We start from the raw sequence: 21,908 nt of genomic DNA on the forward strand, positions 1-21,908 counted from the left end.
CCCTCTTCAGCTCCTCTGTGTCTCTCTCTTTCTGCCCCTCCCCTGCTCTCTCAAAAATAAATGTTAAAAAAAAAGTGAAGCTAGAACCAAAGTTATTATTTTTTTTAATCACAGTCCTGCCCTCACGTGTTTGTGCATGTTTGTTCCTATGAGAGTGTCTATATGATTGTGAGTTAAAAATAAGTTTCTTGGGGCACCTGGGTGGCTCAGTTGGTTAAACGTCCAATTTTGGCTAAGATCATGATCTCGAGGTCTGGTCCGTGAGTTCGAGCCCTGCCCCAGGCCTGGAGCCTGCTTCGGATTTTGTGTCTTCCTCTCTGTCTGCTCCTTCCCTGCTCACGCTCTGTCTCTCTCTGTCTCTCAAAATGAATAAACGTTAAAAAAAATTAAAAATAAGTTTCTTAACCTTTTCTATCCAGTGATTTCAAATGAGACTTTTTAAAAAAATTATTTAAATCTTTATTTTTGAGAGAGCGAGAGAGAGAGAGAAAGACACACAGTGTGAACAGGTGAGGAACAAAGAGAGAGGGAGACACAGAATCCAAAGCAGGCTCCAGGCTCTGAGCTGTCAGCACAGCCCAACGTGGGTCTCAAACCCATAAACTGCAAGTTCATGACCTGAGCCGAAGTCAGACACTTAACTGCCTGAGCCACCCAGGCGCCCCTCAAATGAGACTTTTTGATTTGGAAGTAATTAAAGATATCTACTTCAAAAACTTGTACATTTCTACGTTTTTGACAGTATTATGTAAGAAGCAAAAAAGCTTTGTTTTTGTGGTTTGTATTAAATCACATCAGATGTTATTGATTTTCAGGTTTCACCAGAGGCAGTTGATGAACCAAAGCCAAAGTGAAGAGCTGGCTCCTCTTGCTCCTGTTGAAACAAGAACACCCCTTGTACCTGAGCATTCAAGCCCTGTTCAAGATGGCCAGAGAGTCCAGGAAGGCGGTACGAAATTAACTGCTCTCTGATCCTTTTTCTTCAAGTTGTTAGATCTGTTGCGTACCATAAAACAAAAAAGTATACATTCTCCTAATTTTTTGTTTGTTAAGTGAACATTTAGGTCTTATATTTTATATATGTATCTATACAGGCATACATGTAAAACTACTGTATTTTAAGGTGTTAATTTTTGTTTATTATTGTTTTTGTCATTGGTATTATGTTTTTAGTATTATTTTTTATTACATTTTAAATTTTAATTTCAGTATAGTTAACATACAGTGTTATATTAGTTTCAGGTGTACAATATAGTGATTCAGCAATTCTGTACATTACTCAGTGCTCATCATGATAAACATATTCTTAATCCCCATCACCTATTTCACCCATCCCCCCACCCCCCGCCCCCACACCTCCCCTCTGGTAGCCATCAGTTTGTTCTCAATAGTTAAGAGTTTGTTTCTCGGTTTGTCTGTCTCTCTTTTCTTCCTTTGCTCATTTGTTTTGTTTCTAAAATTCCACATATGAGTGAAATCATATGATATTTGTCTTTCTCTGACTTAATTCACTTAGCATAATACTCTCTAGATCCTTCCATGTTATTGCAAATAGCAAGATTTCATTCCTTATGATGGCTGAATGTTATTTCATTATGTGTGTGTGTGTGTGTATGTCACATCTTCTTCATTCACTGCACACTTGAGCTGCTTCCGTAATAGCACTACTGTAAATAATGCTGCAGTAAACATAGGGGTACATGTATCCCTTTGAATTAGTGTTTTTACATTTTTTGGGGTAAATACCAAGTAGTGAGATTTCTAGATCATAGGGTAGTTCTATTTTTAACTTTTTGAAGAACCTCCATAGTGTTTTCCATAGTGGCTACAGTTTGCATTCCCACCCACAGTGTACGTTCTTTTTTCTATACATCCTTGCCATCGCTTGTTTTTTTGTATTTTTGATTTTAGCCATTTTAGCAATTCTGAGAGGTGTGAAGTGATATCTCATTGTAGTTTTGATTTGCATTTCCCTGATGATGAGTGATATTGAGCATCTTTTCATGTGTCTGGCCATCTGGATGTCTCTTGGAGAAATGTCTGCTCATGTCTTCTGACCATTTTTAATTGGATTATTTGTTTTTTAGATGTTGAGTTGTATCAGTTCTTTATATATTTTGGATAGTAACCCTCTATTGGATATATCACTTGCAAGTATCTTTTTTCATTCAGTAGGTTGCCTTTTTGTTTTGTTGATTGTTTCTTTCACTGTGCTTCAATTTTAATTCTTAAAAAACGTTCAGAGAAAAAACATTCAGAGTTGCCACCTTTTGTATTGACTGATACTTTGATTTTTCCCATGATTATTGCAAGAATTCATTTTCTTAAGTCTTTGATGTTTTAGGCATATTGGAGGAAATCACTGAAGGCATTTTATTTACTATATTTTAGGGGTTAGATTTCATTACAAAGATAAAACTAAAAAAATACCTCTTTAAATATTTAGTGGTTTCAATGATATTTTGTTGATTCTTCTAGAACCCGTCATCCAAGTCAATTCTTGGGTTGGGACTAACAGTAATGATGATCAATTACATGCTGTTAAGAATAACTTTCCAGCCTCTGTACACGCTACAAGATATTCCCGAAATGACCTGCACTTGGAAGACATACAGACAGATGAGGACAAGTTAAACTGTAGTCTTCTCTCTTCAGAGTCTACTTTTATGCCAGTTCCATCAGGACTGTCTCCAGTATCACCTACAGTTGAGCTGAGGCTGCAAGGCATTAACTTGGGCCTAGAAGATGATGGTGTTGCAGATGAGTCTTTGAAAGGGCTGGAAAACCAAGACTTCAGTAAGGAAGAAGAAAAGGCTTTTTGGACTGCAAGTGAGAATTCTGCTCAAACTACGGAAAGTGCTGTTAGTACAGAGGTAAATGAGGAAGGTGGGCTGTTACCTTGTCTGGAGCCAACAGTAACCAATGCTGTCTTGAAGGATGACACCCATAGTCTTATATCTTTTCCTGAGTCGGTTGGACACAATGTCTTCCATACGCTGCCAGACAGTGAAGAAACCATATCTCAATCAGCTTCAGAGAAACTTCCCTGCGGAGTTTTAACCCAGAGACCTGTTGCTTTGGGACAAGATAAAGTTGCCCTTCAGAAATTGAATGAAGCAGCCACCAAACTTCAGGCCTCTTGGCGAGGCTTTTATACCAGGAACTATAACCCCCAAGCTAAAGATGTGCGTCATGAAATCCGGCTGCGTAGAATGCAGGAGCACATTGTTTGCTTAACTGAAGAAATAAGGAGGTGGGCCAAAAGTCCTTGTTTAGGTGCTGTTTTGTTGGTTTGGGAGTGTCAGAGTCTTAGAGTTGATTCAGAACATTGAACCATCGCTGCTGTGGTCAGGATACTTCATACCGTGTTGACACTCTTGGTTTCCTGATCTAGAACATATGGAAAGCATTTTGAAGACAGAACCTGCCAAATGCATCTGTTTCCATCTCTAGCTCAGCACTTGGTTCATTGATGCAGTATAGCAGTAAATGTTGAGTGATTACTTGTCTTAAAGATGTTTTTAAACTTTAGAAAGGTACAGAAAATGTAAAGGAACTGAATAAATATAGAAATGAGAAAGTATACATAGAACCCAGTAAGTGAAGAGAGAATTAAAGAGTGAGGATTTAGAAGGGACTAAAATTCTGGGGCAATGGTAGGAATTATTCCTCACTTCTGGGGCTCACATGTTTTACTGACTGCCACCCAAGAGAATTAGGACTTCATAAATTTATTTTGAGTATTAGTATTGCCACTAGCAATATTTATTGATATTATCAGTTGGAAGAGGAGGAGGCAGTGAAAGACATTGAGAAGGGGCACCCAGTGTGGTAGAAAAATAGGGAGAATGTGTGTCTCAGCTTTTAAAAAAATTTTTTTTTTTAATATTTATTCATTTTTGAGAGACAGAGAGAGACAGAGCATGAGTGGGGAAGGAGCAGAGAGAGAGGGAGACACAGAATCCGAAGCAGGCTTCAGGCTCTGAGCTGTCAGCACAGAGCCTGACGCAGGGCTCGAACTCATGAACTGCGAGATCATGACCTGAGCCCAAGTCGGGTGCTCAACCACCTGAGCCACCCAGGCACCCCGTGTGTCTCAGCTTTGATAGGGAAGTGTTTTAGGAGAGAAGAAAGGTGCCGTAGGGAGGACAGAGAGTTTAGAAGCTGGAAGTTATTGGCGACTATACGGGGGGGACCTTAGGGCTGTTCTCGAGTTTCATGATTTGCTAAACAGACTCAAAGAACTCAGGAAAGCTATTCTATTCATGACTCTGGTGTATTACAGTGAGAGGGTACTGATTAAAGTCAGCAAAGAAAAAAGGTGTATAGGGCAGAGTCCCGGAGAGACCAGGCACAGGCTTCTAGTTGTCTTCTTCCAGTGGAGTAGTACAGATAGGGCTTGAATCTCATGGCAATGATGTGTGACAACACATATGAAGTATTGCCAACCAGGGAAGCTCACTGAAGCCCTGATATGCAGGGTTTTTATTGGGCATCAGTCACATAGCATTGAGTGCCTGTGTGACTAACCTTAATTACTTAGACCTTAGCCCCTTACATAAGGGCAGACTGCTACAGTACAGTGTCTGTATCAGGGCCACAGGTGAACAAAACAGGTATTCACCTAAAAGCACATTGTTAGCATAAACTATCTGGTTTGGCCCCAAGGCCCACATATACAAAGATACTCTTATCAACAGGATATTTCAAAGGCTTGGATATTATTTCCCAGACCCAGTCAAGGCCGGTCTTATCTTTGGAATATGTAGGGTTTGAAGATCCCAAGCTAGCTGAATTAACCCTTTCCTGCCCAGTGAATTTCCTAAGAGGAGTTTCAGTGACAAAGTGGAATCAGACAGTTTGGAATGGGTTGAATAGTGAATGAGAGGTGAAGAATGAGTGTAGCCAGTTCTTTTGGAGTATGTTGCTTGAGGAAAAGAACAGAGGAGTTGTTGCTGGAGGAGAATCTGAAATTAAAGAAATTTCTATTATTTTATTTATTTAAAACAATATTTTAATGTTTATTTTTGAGAGAGAGAGAGAGAGACAGAGTGCGAGCAGGGGAGGGGCAGAGAGAGAGGGAGACACAGAATCTGAAGCAGGCTCCAGACTCTGAGCTGTCAGCACAGAGCCCAACGCGGGTCTTGAACCCGTGAACCACAAAGTCATGACCTGAGCCGAAGTTGGACACTTAACCGACTGAGCCATCCAGGTGCCCATATTTGTTTATTTTTTAAAAAGATTATTTTGAGAGAGAGAGAGTGCATGTACAAGCCGTGGGGAGGGGAAGGGGGCAGAGAAAGAGGGAGAAAGAGAATCCCAAGCATGTCCGCACTGTTAGTGTGAGCCTGATACAGGGCTTGAACTCACGAACTGTGAGATCATGACCTGAACTGAAATCAAGAGTCAGACGCTTAACCAACTGAGCCACCCAGGCACGCCAGGAAAATTCTTCTTTAAAGAACCTAAAGCCCCTGGGTGGCTCAGTTGATTGAGCTTCTGACTCTTGATTTCGGCTCAGGTTATGATCCCATGATTGTGGGATTAAGTCCCACATTAGGCTCTGCACTGTGCGTAGAGTCTGCTTAAGACCCTCTCTCTTTCTCTCTCTCTCTTTCTCTCTCTCTCTTTCTCTCTTCCTCTGCCCCTTTCCCCCATTCTCTCTGTCTCAAATAAATTTTAAAAAAAGATGGGAGATACAGAGCATGTTCATGTGTTGATGGAATGATTCAATAAGTAGGGAAAAACGGATAATGCAGAGGAAGGAAAGGAGAAGTATGGGGTTGAAGTTCTTGAGAAGGTGAAAGAAGGATCTGTGCACAAGAAGAGGGAGTGGCCTGAGCTAGGAGCAGGAGCAGGAGCAGGAGCAGGCAAGGTGGTAGGTTTGATACTGGGGGACAGGAAGTCCTGTCTAATGGATGCCGCTTCTTTTTCAGTGATATAGAAGACAGGCTCAACATTTGAAAATGAGAGAGTTGTGAGGTATTCGTCTTAAAAGTGAACTTACAAGGAGAATGGAGGATTACCAGACAATGTGAGGAAAAAGTTAGAGTGGAAGACAGTAGGTCAGGTTGTATGATTTTCATCAGTAGCTCTCAGCTGTTTTCTTCTGATTCGGGCATGGTTAATTTGGTTCTTCCAGGAATGGGTTTTTTCCAGGTGAACATGATAGGAGAGAGAGACAAAGGAGCTGAAGATATTTGGGAGGGGATGCTTATAATGGTGGATCTTGGGATTTAAACAAGGTAAAAGGAGAGCCAGGAGGAGGTGGGGGTCGCTAATGTGGAGGTCTGGATGAAGGCTGGATGTCCAGATTGTCGTAGGGGGAACAAAAGCCAGTGGGCTGGGAGGAAAGGAGGTAGTGGTTTGTGTGGGTGCTTGAGATCGTTTTTAAAATGACTGGGTCTCTAGTGAGACTGTGAGAATGAATGACGTAGGGTGGATTATTATGAGGGACAGCGTCCATGTGAGTGCTGAGGTCTCCAAAAATGATGATAGGAATGGAGCTGAGAGACACTCGCCCTGAGACTTTCATGAATGGGGGCAGATAATGGGAGGCCTGTATGTGAAAAGAGTTTGGGGAAACTTAGCAGGATGGCAGGAGTTCTTCAAGGAGGAAGGCAAAGAATGTTTGTCGACAGTAGTGAGAAGCTATCTTCTGACCCTGATGTATGGATGTATAGCTTCCACTTTTTTTTTTTTTTAAGTAGGCTCCCTGTACAACATGTGGCTTGAACTCACAGCCCCAAGATCAAGAGTCGCATGCTCTACCAACTAGGCCAGCCAGGTGCCCTAAAATAACTTCCACTTGAGAGGGCTACAGTGCCCTCAGCAAGATGTCTGATTCAGTCAAGGAAAATTTCACAGAAGAGGTTGAGAAATTAAGGGAGTTTACTGATTACAATTTAGGAGTCCCAGATGGCACAGGAGAAGGACTTGGGGGGGCTAGAAAAAGTGGTGACATTCTGGAAGGTAACGGACAACTAAGGGAGCCTTAGCTTGGTGACAGGCCTATGGAGAGGGCAGCAGTGAGCCCAGATTAATACTTTAATGAATAAGGGGAAGTGATGGAAGGGCAGCTCTGTTGATAATGGCAAGGAATATGTCAGGGACGGGCAAACAGGGACTGAATTTGATGGGATTAGTCCTACTAATAATCTCTTAGAAGAGGGCTGTCAAGCTGTGATCCTAATCCTCAGTTGCTCTGAGGCTTTGAGCAAGTACTCCTTGCTGCAGGCTCCTGTGTCTTTGGTGTTCTTGGCTGGGAAATAACAGCCAGATAAAGAGCCGTTTAATATTTTGTTTTATTTTTCATCATTGGCAATACTTTGTGGAGCCAGTATCATCTAAATTTCAGTTATATTCATTTGGCTTCTACACTGAGTCATACTTTAAAACTAGTTTCAGTTTAGATACTCTAAAAGTAGAAAGGGCTGTTACTAGATTATTAATGTCTTGACAGCACAAGTGTTTATTAGTTGTAACAACAGGCGCAAGTCAAAGCACCCTTCGTTGTGTCAGTAATGGATTTTGAATTATTGTAGATTAAGAAAAGAAAGAGATGAAGAACGCATTAAAAAATTTGTGCAAGAGGAGGCTGTCAGATTCCTTTGGAACCAGGTAAACCCATTCCTGCTGATTTACCTAATGTATGAACAAAGAAACATTCTGGATTTATGGAGATAATCATAGAGTAGTCAGGCATATTAAGCACTTCTTCTAAAGGTTGAGGACATGGTCTGTGTTCTTTGCCACTAACTCTGAACCAGGCCAGTGAATTTCGTTACATTTTATTTAATCTCAAGAAAAATATTTTCATAATTTTGGCCACAAAGATAAACCATAAAGATGAAGGAAAGCACTAAATTGAGGGATGTTGTCATAATTTCCACTAAGGACAAAAAACCCAATTGGAAGTTTTATGTAGTTGTCTTTCTTGTTTTATCTTTTGGGAATATTTGAATATAAGGTGGCTAAAATGCTATATAATGGCTACAATATGCATGTCCTAAAAAGAATGCATGACTTCTTGGGAAAGAGAGTTTGAGTCCTGTAATAATAGCACACATCAGAGATAGTTCAGACAATCAGTTTTACTGTTATTTTATCTCATCAAATATTTTTTTTAATGTTTATTTATTTTTGAGAGAGGGAGTGTGCACGCATAGGGGAGGGGCAGAGAGAGAGAGGGAGACGGAGGAGCCAAAGCCCAGGCTCCAGGCTTTGTGCTGACAGAAGAGAGCCCGATGCAGGGCTCAAACTCATGAACTGTGAGATCATGACCTGAGCCAAGTCAGACACTTAACTGACTAAGCCACCTAGGTGCCCTTTTCATCAAATATTTCTTAATGATAATTTCTTGAAAACATTTTTATAAATGAGTTTGTTATAATAGGATTTTGCCTACAAAATTAAGAAATAGTTACTGATTTCTAAGGTTTTATAATTACTAATAGTAGGGGAGCTGTTAAATAAATTATAGAATAACAACATCATGGAACATTATGAAACAGTTAAACAGAATAAGGTAAGGGTATGAATTGAAGACCTGGAAAGATCTCCAGAATAACATTGTTCAGTGAAAAACAGCAAGTTGCAGAACTTAAGGTTCTGCTTGATTTTAAAAACATCGTGTGTATTTAAAAATACATAGTAAAAGGTCTGGAAGGACACACATCATACTGCTCTCAGTGATTACCTTAGAGGGTGGTCAAAGGGAAACTAAAAAATTCTATAATTGCTTTCTTGTTGCAGATTTAACTGTAAAATTTTGAGATTTTAATTATAATATAAAAATGTAAAGGTCATGTTATCAAGTGCCCGGGATATTTTTAGGTATTTTAGAGTTGTATATGCTATATATTGTTAGATAATGTTTAAAAACTCTTACCTTAAATGGATATCTACAATGAGATTTTTATTTTAGAGAATCTACTTATAATAGGCTCTAATCTGTCTTATTCAATAGACTTCAGTTCATACTCAGCACATTATTTACCCCTTAGCCATGTGCTGTTGTGCTTCTGATAGTTCTTCCAGTAGCAACAAGAGAATTGCTTTGGCCCATCCTAACTCTCCTGGTGAGGACCTTCTGTTACCAAGGATGTGCACCACTTGTGCCAGCCTGCTTTAGGCTGGGAGTGCTATGGAAGGGGTAAGGGGAGTCAGGCCATTTCTAACTCAAGTTCTGCCATCTGCCATTTATCACCTTCATGAGTATTGGGAAGAAAGCTTAAAGAACATTGTAAAACAGGCGTGACTTTTATTTTATAATAAAACTATATCCTTTGGTTTGTAGGTAAGGTCTCTACAAGCTTGGCAGCAGATGATGGATCAGCGTCTAAGTTCCTGGCGTACTGATGTTCCTCCTGTATCAAGTACTCTAGTGCCATCTAAGCCTCCGTTACTCACCCAAAGTCAGGAGCCCTCTTCTGATCAAAATCCTGACTGGTTTATTGCGCCTGATGAGGCTCCTCAAGAGAAATCCTTACCAGAATTTCCAGACTCTGGTTTTCATTCTTCCCTAACAGAGCAAGTTCACTGTTTGCAGGATTCTTTGGATTTTGAAAAAAGTTCCACAGAAGGCAGTGAAAGTTCCATAATGGGGAATTCCATTGACACAGTCAAATACGGCAAAGAGTCTGATGTAGGGGATGTTAGCGATGAATATGGTGAATGGAGTAAGGAGAGTTTAAACAACGAGCAGGATAATAGTCTACTTGAGCAGTATTTAACTTCAGTTCAACAGCTAGAAGATGCTGAGGAGAGGACAAATTTGGAGGAAGGCACAGGAGATAGTAAGCTTCATATTGCTCCTTCCCCTGAAAAGTTAGATGCCTTGTCTGACAGCACTTCTGTAGATGATTCTCATGGCATATCTCCTGCTTTGCAAGATGAAATCAGCCAGGCACCAGAAAATTGTAAATTAAATGCTGAAGTTCAAGGGCAGCAGTCAGACTGTGAGTCTACATTTCAGGTACTGCATGTTGGTATTACTGTGTAGCATGTGTGGGTGCTTCGGAAGCAGAAATCTACTTTTACCATTTTCACTTGCCCTTTTTTTTTTTTGAAGGGGACTATCATCCCCATTTTGTTACTATTTGTATAGAATTTGTATTCTTGTCTCATGTTTTCCATTTTCTAGATACTGAGCTGACTCTTTGTTTTGATTTTGTGAGCTCTTAGTTGTAATCTATCAAACAATATTTATATTGAAAGCTATGTGCACTTTATTTCCCAACAACTGAATTGCATCAACAGTGTTCCTGTTTTTCAGTGTACTCATTGCCTTTCAAAAACAAACTAGAATATCTTCAAGAAAATAGAACAATTTACCTTAAAGGTATAAATAAGAGAATTTAGATTTTTCTGTATGTCAGGAGATTAATTATGTAGTAAGGAATACAGTTTGTTAAAGTGAATATAAATGAACTCCAGAAATTTTCCAGCCTCCTTGGAATAAGAACATGTATTTCTAAGCCTTTCCCCTTTCCCTCCCTTATGAGTCAAGGAAAGCCTTCTTATCAGCAAATAGGGAGAAAAAGTAAGATTAGAGGATTTTTCAGAGGAAAACGATTAAATCGTCTCGTGGAAAACTTTAATGTCATGTATTAGTTTTAACATATGAAGCAAAGTGTTCCACCTAGCATTAAAATCAAGCTTATTTAAAGAGACAATACAAGAATTTTCTCTTAGATATGAAGAGAGCAGATGCTAGGTTCCATTCACTTGGAATAATGTCACAGCAGACATTGTCTTTTCATTCAGTGCTTTTTTACCCTACAGATAACCATTTCTGTGCCAACATACTATGTTCATCTTCTCTGATCCTGCTTTACATTTGCTTATGTATTTCAGCAGAAGGTCCATGGCCATTTACTTCATTTTTTGACCTCTGCCTCATAGTGAAGAACATTTAAAATAGTATTAGTGATAGAATATGAATGACTTTTTTTAAAGGACTATTTTCTAAACAAATTTCTGAAAAAGTGCCACATTTGGAAGACAGTTTAATGGTGGCTAAGAAAAAATAAACCTCACTTATTTCTTGTTAAGAAGAATATAGATCAGTAGCTTCAGGAAGAGATGATAATATTGTGTTTGAGTGTTATAGATGGATGCATTTGCAAATCAAGGAAGTTTGGTATTTTAATCTTTGAGAATGTTAAAGTATCCTTGAACTACACTATCTGATTTCCCCCGATCTCTGGACATACAACTATTTAAAACTATGGCAATACTTAAGTGTTCTCTAAATTTAGGTGCTAAATATCAAAATTCATTTTTCTGTTACAGTCACTAGATCTCCTTCTTTGAAGTTATATAAAATAATAACTTCTGATCCTTCACGAATAAAGTCAGGGATCACATGTTATACTTTGTTGATAGTTAGGAACATTTCTCCAGTGTGGGTAAAATGTATTTTTCTCTGTTTAAAAATATGTAGCACTCAGGTTGAGAAGACTTGTATTTCATTCTCAGAAATCCAGAATCTTTTGAAAAGGAAATATTTTCTGTCTCTTCTAAATCAAACAGTCGTCTTACATTGAAAATTTTCCCTAGTGACGCATGTGTAACATTGAATGCATGTTAATAAATATAGAATTTTTTACTTTTTGAATAATGCTAATTATCTTTTGTGAGTAATTTTGAATTTCTTCTTAAATATACCCTATTTTTCTATTTTACAGTTAAGTGCCTCATTTGCTGCCCATAGTTAGACACAGAAAAACCAACTTGCACTGCACTAATACTAAAGTGCTGTTCATGGAAAATTAATTTCTCATAAAAGTTCCTGAAATGTCATGGTTCAGTATTGCCTACGTAGGTTTCTGCTGACAACTTTTGCCCCTTTTCTGAGAAATGGCAAAACACACCTAAATTCATTTGAACATCAGCATTTGTCAGCAAGATTTCCTTTTTTACCTTTCCCTTGTTTTTCTAGCCCATAAATAGCATTAGTGTACTTTTATTTTAAACTTGGCAGATTATGATAAGGCTTAATGTTTTGCTCTTCATTTGATAGAACTTTACTAGTGTTTTGAAGTGCAAGAATATTAAGTAGACCCCTACCTTAACTGTACAGATTATTTTGGATGTAGATAGAATGAAAATGATGTAAATTAGAATGCAGGAAAACTGTGGCATAGACTTAATATATTTTAATAGGTTTTACAGTGTGATTTAAAATAACTTATGTAAGATATTTGATGTTATCTCTATGGGCAGTGCATTGGTCTGGCTAGAGAGAATGGGTCTAGTAAAGTTTGGGAAGTTGAACTTTAACATGGTCTTTGTGTTTTTTCTTATAGGAGATTAGTTTAGCTGTGCTACTTTAGTTCGTATCCATTTTATTGCTATATGGAAAATTCAGTATATCAATGAGCTATTCTTCCAGAAACACAGAATCCTACTATGTGAAAATTGGAAGGAATTTTAGAGATTATCTGTTCTAATCTCTTTGTTTTAAAGATGAAACTAAGGCACAGAAAAGTTAAGTAACTTGCTTGATGTTATAGCTAGTTAGTTGTAATAAACTGAAAACTTAAGAATTATTGTATTCCAAAACTTATCATACACTATTAATTTTACATTTAGTGAGTCCGTAGGAAAATCTTTTTGAAAGAGAAAAAACCCAAAACTTCTAACAGAGCTTGAACTCTACCACTTGAAGCAAAATTGCTCATAGAAAAAGGCTAAGTCATTAAGAACTCTTAAGTAAATTTTCTCCAAGAAATGTGATTTAATTTAAATGGTTTTTAAATGTTTTATTTATTTTTTTTTGAGGAACAGAGCATGAGTGGGGGAGGGGCAGAGGAGAGGGGACAGAGGATCGAAACAGGCTCCGTGCTGACCTCAGTGAGCCACCCAGGTGCCCCTAATTTAAATAGTTTTTAAAGATCAGTCATAGAAATTAAAAATTTTGAAGAACAATTGCATCTTGGAGTACATTTATTTCATGGAAAAATATAACAGGTTGTGGAGATATCTAAGATTTTCTAGTGAAATCCTGAGTTTGTTTATATTTCATCTTCAGTTTTACAGAACAACAGATGTCAGAGTTTTAAAATGTCCCATCATGATAATTGATACAAACACAATATAGTTTGGTTTTATAAGCTTAAATATGAAAGGCCTCACAATATGCATGTTTTAGGGAAATATTTAACCCCACACTTGTTTGCATATATGGAAATAACTTTATTCTTAAATAATGTGGGTACCATTCTTGAGTGTGGATTTTTCTTTTATTTTTGTTTTGGGTTATTTTAAATATGTAAACACTGTATTAGTACTTTCCTGTTATCTACTTAATACAAGTCTAGTTTTACTTTTATAAGTATTTTCAGAAACAATATGAGCTTAAGGTAGTATACTATCTCCTTGGTACTTTTTTGGTGCAGGTTCTTAGATTTGGATTTATAACAATAATATAAACTATAAAACCTTTTTTTTTCTGGAGTAAAAAGGGAAAGTATAGCATGAGTTTGATCAGTTTCCCATTCATAAATGAAGAGAAAAAGACTTAATTTTTAATGTATATCTTTATTTTGCCATGTACCTTATTAATGATATTTATTATATTGTAATATTTTAACTTCTAAAATATGTGATTCTTTTGTTCATAAAAATGAACATTCTAAATATTTCTGGTGATATTGCTTACACTGATCAAACCTATTGTGCCATATTAAAAATAAAAGTCAAGTAAACAAAGCAGTTCTCACAATCTTGGAGTAAAATAGATAGTCTTTTTAAAATGAGGTGCATTTTATTTGTGAATGAGTAGAAATCATACTATATTTTCATTCCTTAATTGAAATAGTAGATAGCAGGAATCTCTCAGTAGTGGCTTTGTTCATTTTCCAGTTAAATTTCTTTAAGCGTTTTGTGATAATTTTAATGTTGACAATAAGAGTTTAAAAATAATTTGAGTTTAGACTATTTTTAGATTTCTCTTTAATTTTGTTTTAGAAATAGATGATTTAAAGTGGTTATGATCTGTTTTATGAAGGCTTAATATTTTGTATTGTACTTATTTAATTTGTATTTGAGTCTCTAATTCTAAATAAAAAGTTTGTACATTTGTTTGAGTGATTCATCTGTTTATTATAGTGATTAGTAGTAATGGTTGTTATTCATTGTGTTTATAATTAATGGGTAATTAAAATTCAGAACAAATTGCAGATAGAATTCTAAGAAAGATCTACAGTATAGTTGTTATATAAGTGAGTTTACAATAATACAGTCCTAGCCTTATGAATATGGATAGGAAATGAAAGAAAAGCTAGTTTAGTAGTTTTATTTGGCATAGATTTCATTGCTTCCAGGTAATGGGTAGAGAAAGCAGATTATCCTCACAGATCACAGATGACACTGTCAGATACTGTTGAAACCTGGTGCTGAAAGTGTTAGGGAGTGAATGAGTAAGTAGAGCACAAATCGTCTCATTTGACACAAATGGGACCTGTAGTTGGTTGGTGTTATGGACTGAATTATATCCCCTGCTAAAATTCATGTGTTGAAGCCCTCCCAATGTGACTGTGTTTGGAGATAAGATCTTCAAGGAGGTAATTAAGGTTAAATAAGGTCATAAGGAAGGGGTCTTAATCCAATAGGACTGGTGTACTGTAAGAAGAGGAAGAGACACAAGATACTCTCTGTGCATGCCCAGAGGAAAGGCCACTTTGGGGACACGATGAGAAGGCAGCCACCTGGAACCCAGGACGAGAGAGCTCAACAGAAACCAACCTGCTGAGACCTAGATCTTGGACTTCCAGCCTCCAGAAATAAGAGAAAATAAATTTCTATTGTTTAAGCCACTCAATCAGTGGTATTTTGTTATGGAAGCCTGATCAGACTAGTACAGTTGGATAATCAAAATTTGGTTAGGGCAGGGAATCATAAAAAATTACATATACACTTTAAAAATTTAATTGAGATATAAATGACATAGAGTGAACTGCATGTATTTAAAGTGGACAATTTAAGGGGTGCCTGGCTTGCTCAGTTGGGAGAGCAAGCGACTCTTGATCTCTGGGTTGTGAGTTCAAGACCCATGTTGGGCATGAAGCCTACTTAAAAAATAAAATGGACAATTTAATAAATTTTGACACTTATACATGCCTATAAAACCATCACAACAATCAAGATAATGAACATATTCACCCCTCAAAAGATTCTTCATTTCCTTCACACCCCCTCCTATTTTTGATTTCTTTTACTCGGCATGATTATTTGAGAATTATCTGATAGTTCATTCCATTTTACTGCTGAGTATAGTATTCCATTGTATGTACTTGTTGCATTTTTTTTTTAATTTAAAAGTTTTTCCAGCCTTATTGAAAAGTGTTGACATATTGTGTGAGTTTAAAATATATGGCATGATGACTTGATATACGTATATATTACAAAATGTCTACCAGCTAAGGTTAGTTAACATATCCATCACCTCACCTAGTTTTACAATTGTATGTGTGTCCGTTGAGAACATTTAAGATGTATTCTCTTAGCAACTTTCAAAGAGTTTTATGGTATCAGGTCTTATGCCTAAGTCTAATCCATTTCGAGTTAATTTTTGAGAGTGGTATAATTCAGAGGTCCAGTTTCATTCTTTGGCATATGAATATTCAGTTTTCCTGGCACCATTTATTCAAGAGACTATCCTTTTCCTATTGGGTATTCTTTGTTCTCCTGTCGAATATTAGTTCACCTCTTTGCATGGGTTTATTTCTGAGCTCTTGACTCTGTTCTATTGGTCTATGTGTTTGTTTTTATGCCAGTTATCATACTGTTTTGGTTACTATAGTTTTCTAATATGGTTTGAAATCTGGAAATGTGATGCGTCCCACTTTGTTGGTCTTTTTCAGCTTTGGCTATTTGGGGTCTATTGTTTTTTTATATGAATCTTAGGAATGCTTTTTCTATTTCTGTAAAAAAAAATGCCATTGGAATCTTGATAGGGATTGCATTCAATCTGTAGGTGGCTCTGGATAGTATAGACATTTTAACAATATTAATTCTTACAACCCATGAACACAAGATCCCTTTCTATTTATTTGTATCTTCCTCAATTTCTTTCATGATGACTTTTAGTTTTCAGTGTAAAGATCTTTTCTCTCCTTGGTTAAATTTATTCGTAAGTATTTTATTGTTTTTGATGCTATTGTGAATGGGATTATTTTCTTTATTTCTTTTTCAGGTGATTTGTTTTTAGTTTTAGAAAAACAACTTATTTTTCTATGCTAGTTTTGTATCCTGCAGCTTGACTGAATTCATTGAATTGTTCTGACAGTTTTTTGGTAGACTATAGGATTTCATATGCAAACAGACATTTTTACTTCTTTCTGACTTGGTTGCTTTTTATTTCTTTTTCCTGCCTGATTACACTGACTAGGACTTCCAGTGTTATGTTAAATAGGAATGGTGAGAGTAGGCACCCTTGTTCCTGATCTTATTGGAAAAGCTTTCAGCTTTTCACCATTGAGTATGGTGCGTCTTGTCATATGTGGCCTTTGTTATGTTGATGTCAATCTATTGAGAATTTTTATCATAAATGGATGCAGATTTTCTCAAATGCTTTTTCTGCATCTGTTGAGATGATCTTATAACTTTTGTCTTGCAATGCATCCCATTTACTGATTTGTGTATGTTGGACCACACTTGCATGGTATATGGTCCCTTTAATGTACTTTTGAATTTGGTTTGCTCGTATTATGTTGAAGAAATATGAATCTATATTCATCAGGAATATTGGCCTGTCTTTTTTTGTAGTGTCTGGCTTTGGTATCACTGTAATGCCAGCTTTATAAAATCAGTTTGGGAGTGTTCCCTCCTCTTTGCTTTTTTGAGAAGAGTTTGAAAGGATTGCCATTAATTTTTTAAATGTTTGATAGACTTCATCAGTGAAACCTTTTGGTCCTGGGCTTTTCTTTGTTGGAAGATTTTTGATTACTGATTTAATCTCCTTACTCATCATTGGTCTGTTCAGATTTCTTTCTGATTTACTCTTGGTAGGTTGTATGTTTCTAGGAATTTCTCCATTTCTCTAGGTTGTCTAATTTGTTTGTTGGTGTATAATTGTTTATAGTTGTCTCATGATCCTTTGTATGGTATCAGTTGTGATATCTCTCCTCTCATTTATAATTTTATTTGGCCCTCTATCTTTTTTTTTTAATGTTTATTTATTTTTGAGAGAGAGTGAGAGTAGGGAAGAGGCAAAGAGAAAGGGGGAGAGATAATCCCAAGCAGGCTCCATGCTCAGTGTGTAGCCCCATGGGATACCATGACTTTGGAATCATGACCTGCGCTGAAATCAAGAGGAGGATGCTCAACCAACTGAGCTACCTGAGCACCCCTGGCCCTCTATCTTTTTTCTTGGTTAGTAGAGCCAAAGGTTTGTCAGTTTTGTTTATCTTTTCAAAAAGCCAGCTCTTAGTTTATTAATCTTTTCTATTCTTCTCCTGTTCTCTATTTCATTTATTTATGTTCTAATCTTTATTATTTCCTTCTTTGGTTAACTTTGGGTTTAGTTTGTTCTTTTTCTAATTTCTTGAGGTGTAACGTTGGGCTGTTTATCTGAGATCTTGTTTTTTTCCTGATGTAAATGCATTTATCACTGTAAACTTCCCTTTGAGAGCTGCCTTTTTAAAAAATTTTTTAAAACCATTAAATTTTTTTGTTTCATCAACTTAAAAAATGTTTATTATTACTTTAAAAAATATTGTCAATACAATACAGTGTATGCGCATAGTTATAAAATAACTCTCCTGCCCTGTCCTTTTCTCCCTACCCCTGAGCTATCTCTTCTGGTATTAATTAACTTCAGTATACTGTTTTCACTAGATCCCTAAGTTTTAGACATTTTCTACTGACTTCCTTTTATGATAATTAAGGACTTGGTTCAGTACCACCCTCCAAATTTCTTCCTTTTCTTTGAATAATGGCCATAATTTTAGTAAAGTCAGAATTCAGTTAAAGAATTTTTTTAATGTTTACTTTTGAGAGAGAGAGAGAGCAAGTGGAGTAGGGGCAGAGAGAGAGAAGGAGACACAGAATCTGAAGCAGGCTCCAGGCTCTGAGCTGTCAGCACAGAGCCTGACACTAGGCTTGAATTCACAAACCATGAGATCATGACCTGAGCCAAAGTCGGACGCTTAACCGACTAAGCCACCCAGGCACCCCTAGAATTCAGTTTTTATATTATTATTATGTAAGTAAATATATTTTACTGTATAGGCTACTATTATACTATGATCGCCTTTCCTTTCTTGTATTTTTATTTTATTATTTTTAATGGGATTTTCCCCCCTTATTCATTTATTTTTATTATTATTTTTAATTTTACATCCATGTTAGTTAACATATAGTGCAATAATGAATAGAATAGAATAGAATGGAATAGAATTTGTGATTCATCACTTGTATATAACACCCGGTGCTCATCCCAACAAGTGTTTTTAATGCTCTTTGCCCATTTAGCCCTCCCCCCACCCAGTACCCCTCCAGCAACCCTCAGTTTGTACTCTGTATTTAAGAATCTCTTATGGTTTGTCTCCCTCTCTGTTTTTATATTATTTTTGCTTCCCTTCCTTTATATTCATCTGTTTTGTATCTTAAATTCCTCATATGAGTGAAGTCATATGATATTTGTCTCTCTGACTTATTTCTCTTAGCATAATACACTCTTGTTTCATCCATGTTGTTGCAAATGGCAAGATTTCATTCTTTTTGGTTGCTGAGTAATATTCCATTGTATATATCTATATATACTACATCTTCTTTATCCATTCATCAGTTGATGGACATTTGGGCTCTTTCCATACTTTAGCTATTGTTGATAGTGCTGCTATAAACATTGCGGTGCATGTGTCCCCTTCAAAACAACACTCCGGTATCCTTTGGATAAATACCTAGCAGTGCAATTGCTGGGTCGTAAGGTAGTTCTATTTTTATTTTTTTGAGGAACTTCCATACTGTTTTCCAGAGTGGCTGCACCAGTTTGCATTCCCACCAGAAGTGCAAAAGAGTTCCTCTTTCTCCACATCCTCACCAACATCTGTTGTTGCCTGAGATGTTAATTGGTGAGGTGGTATCATTGTGCTTTTGATTTGTATTTCCCCGATGATGAGTGATGTTTAGTATTTTTTCATGTGTCTGTTACCCATCTGAATGTCTTCTTTGAAAAAGTGTCTATTCATGTCTTTTGCCCATTTCTTCACTGGATTATTTGTTTTTTTGGGTGCTGAGTTTGATAAGTTCTTTATAGATTTTGGATACTAACCCTTTATCTGATATGTCATTCGCAAATATCTCCTCCCATTCCATCAGTTGCCTTTTAGTTTTGCTGATTATTTCTTTTGCTGTGCAGAAGCTTTTTATCTTGATGAGGTCCCAATAGTTCATTTGTTGCTCTTGTTTCCCTTGCCTCTGAAGACATGTCAGGTAAGAAGTTGCTATGGCTGAGGTCAAAGAGGTTGCCTGTTTTCTCCTCTAGGATTTTGATGGCTGTCTTATGTTTAGGTCTTTCATCCATTTTGAGTTTCTTTTTTGTGTATGGTGTAAATAAGTGGTCCAGGTTCATTCTTCTGTATGTTGCTGTCCAGTTTTCCCAACACCATTTGCTGAAGAGACTTTTTTTCCATTGGATATTCTTTCCTGCTTTGTCAAAGATTAGTTGGTCATACATTTGTGGGTCCATTTCTGGGTTCTCTATTCTGTTCCATTGATCTGAGTGTCTGTTTTTGTGCCAGTACCATACTGTCTTGATTACAGCTTTGTAATACAGCTTGAAGTCCGGAAGTGGGATGACTCCAGCTTTGGTTTTCTTTTTCAGGATTGCTTTGGCTATTCAGTATCTTTTTGGTTTCATACAAATTTTAGGATTGTTTTAGTTCTGTGAAGAATGCTGCTGTTATTTTGATAGGGATTGCATTGAATATGTAGATGCTTTGGGTAGTATTGACATTTTAACAATATTTATTCTTCCAATCCACGAGGATGGACTGTTTTTCCATTTTTTTGTGTCTTCCTCAATTTCTTTCATAAGCTTTCTGTAGTTTTCAGTGTATAGATTTTTCACCTCTTTGGTTAGGTATCCTATGGCTTTTGGTGCAGTTGTAAATGGGATCGATTCCGCGATTTCTCTTTCTGCTGCTTCATTATTAGTGTATAGAAATGCAACCAATTTCTGTGCATTGATTTTATAGCCTGCAACTTTGCTAAATTCATGGATCTAGCAGTTTTTTGGTGTAGTCTTTTGGGTTTTCCACATAGACTATCATGTCATCTGCAAAGAGTGAAAGTTTGCCTTCCTCCTTGCCAATTTGGATGCCTTTTATTTCTTTGTGTTGTCTGATTGCTGAGGCTAGGACTTCCAACACTATGTTGAATAACAGTAGTGAGAGTTCCTTTCTTGTATCTTTAAACATTTTTCTTGGAATTAAAAACTGCCCTATTTTTTTTCGGTCCCATGAATATATACTCACTCTTATTTTTTTCAGATGCTCCACTAGATCTACTGTACACATTTAAGAAGCTTTCCCCAAATAATTTCACAAGTCTGATCATCTATTAGTTATCACTCCCTCCCTGCCCTACCCTTTTACTCCTTTATTCTACTCCTTATAGATCCTTCTGCTCTGATGTTCTTTTTATTTTTTTACTTTGAAATTTAAAAAAAAAATTAAATTTGAAATAGTTGACGCACAATTCTGAGAACTGCTTTGCTGCATCCCTTAAGTTTTGGTATTTCGCCTTTTCATTTGTCTCAAGATATTTTTTTATATCCCTTTAATTTCTACTTTGACTCATTAGATGTTCAAGAATGTGTTTAATTTCTGCATATTTGTGAATTTTCCCGTTTCTTCCCGTTATTGATTTCTAATTTCACTTCACTGTGGTTGGAAACATACTTGATATAGTTTCTATCTTCTTTACTTTGTTGAGACTTGTTTTGTGACCTAACATGATCTATCCTACAAAATGTTCCATGTGCCCTTGAGAAGAATGTGTTCTGCCGCTTTTGTATGTAATGTTCTGTGTGTGATTAGTAGATCCATTTGGGTCTGTACTGTTGTTGAAATCTGCTATTTCCTTACTGATTCTCTGTCTGGATAATTTACTCATTGTTGAGAATAGGATATTAAAGTCTCCAGCTATTATTATATTGCTATTTCTCCTTTTAGTTCTGGAAGTATTTGTTTTATACATTTATGTAATATATCTGATGTTCGGATGCATAAATATTTATAATTGTTAGATCTTTTGATGAATTGACCCCTTTATCATCACATACTGACCTTCAAAATTCAGAGAATAGTACACAAAGACTGAAGTTTTATTACATGTAAATTTTACCCCCCAAATATCAAGTAGGATGTCAAGGGATCTTAGGATGGAGTGTGGACTATGACAACATATATTCACTGAAGGGGGAGGAAAAAGGGAGATGACCTAAGTAATTTTAGAAAACTGTTTCGAGTGGATAGTATGTGTCATAGTCCATTTAGGGTGCTATAACAGAATACCATGGATTGAGTGGCTTATAAACAACAAGTTTATTTCACACAGTTCTAGGGTAGGAAATCCAAGATCAAGGTACCAACAGATTCAGTGTCTGCTGAGGGTAGCTTTCTGATTCATAGATGACCACCTTCTTAGTGTGTCCTCACACGGTAAAAGGGGCTAAGGAGCTCTCATGTGTCTTAAGCAAAACAAAGGCATACATAAAGAAAGTCCCACACAGGGCAAAACATCCAACACAAGCTATGAGGTCTCTTTCATCTCTTGGTAAGGAAGTGTTGCAGGCTAAGGCCATATGTATGAACGACTGCATGCATGAGACTGCCTTTCCCAGCAAGAGGCAATTAAGGTTAAATGAGGTCATAAGGTAGGGCACTAATCCAATG

General features: G+C 36.8%; 1 protein-coding gene across 1 annotated transcript in view; it reads left to right on the forward strand.

Moving 5' to 3' along the window:
- Positions 1-14,163, forward strand: part of CEP97 (centrosomal protein 97) — a 29,699-nt gene extending 15,536 nt beyond the window's left edge. The window contains exons 8-11 of the mRNA XM_049628107.1: positions 816-949; positions 2,479-3,253; positions 7,545-7,620; positions 9,299-14,163. Of these exons, the coding sequence (XP_049484064.1) occupies positions 816-949; positions 2,479-3,253; positions 7,545-7,620; positions 9,299-10,003 (1,690 nt within the window). The 3' untranslated portion in view covers positions 10,004-14,163. The remainder of the gene's footprint in view (positions 1-815; positions 950-2,478; positions 3,254-7,544; positions 7,621-9,298) is intronic.
- The last annotated feature ends 7,745 nt before the right edge of the window (positions 14,164-21,908 follow it).

Source organism: Panthera uncia, chromosome C2 (assembly GCF_023721935.1).
Source record: "Panthera uncia isolate 11264 chromosome C2, Puncia_PCG_1.0, whole genome shotgun sequence".
NCBI classification, from domain to species: domain Eukaryota; kingdom Metazoa; phylum Chordata; class Mammalia; order Carnivora; family Felidae; genus Panthera; species Panthera uncia.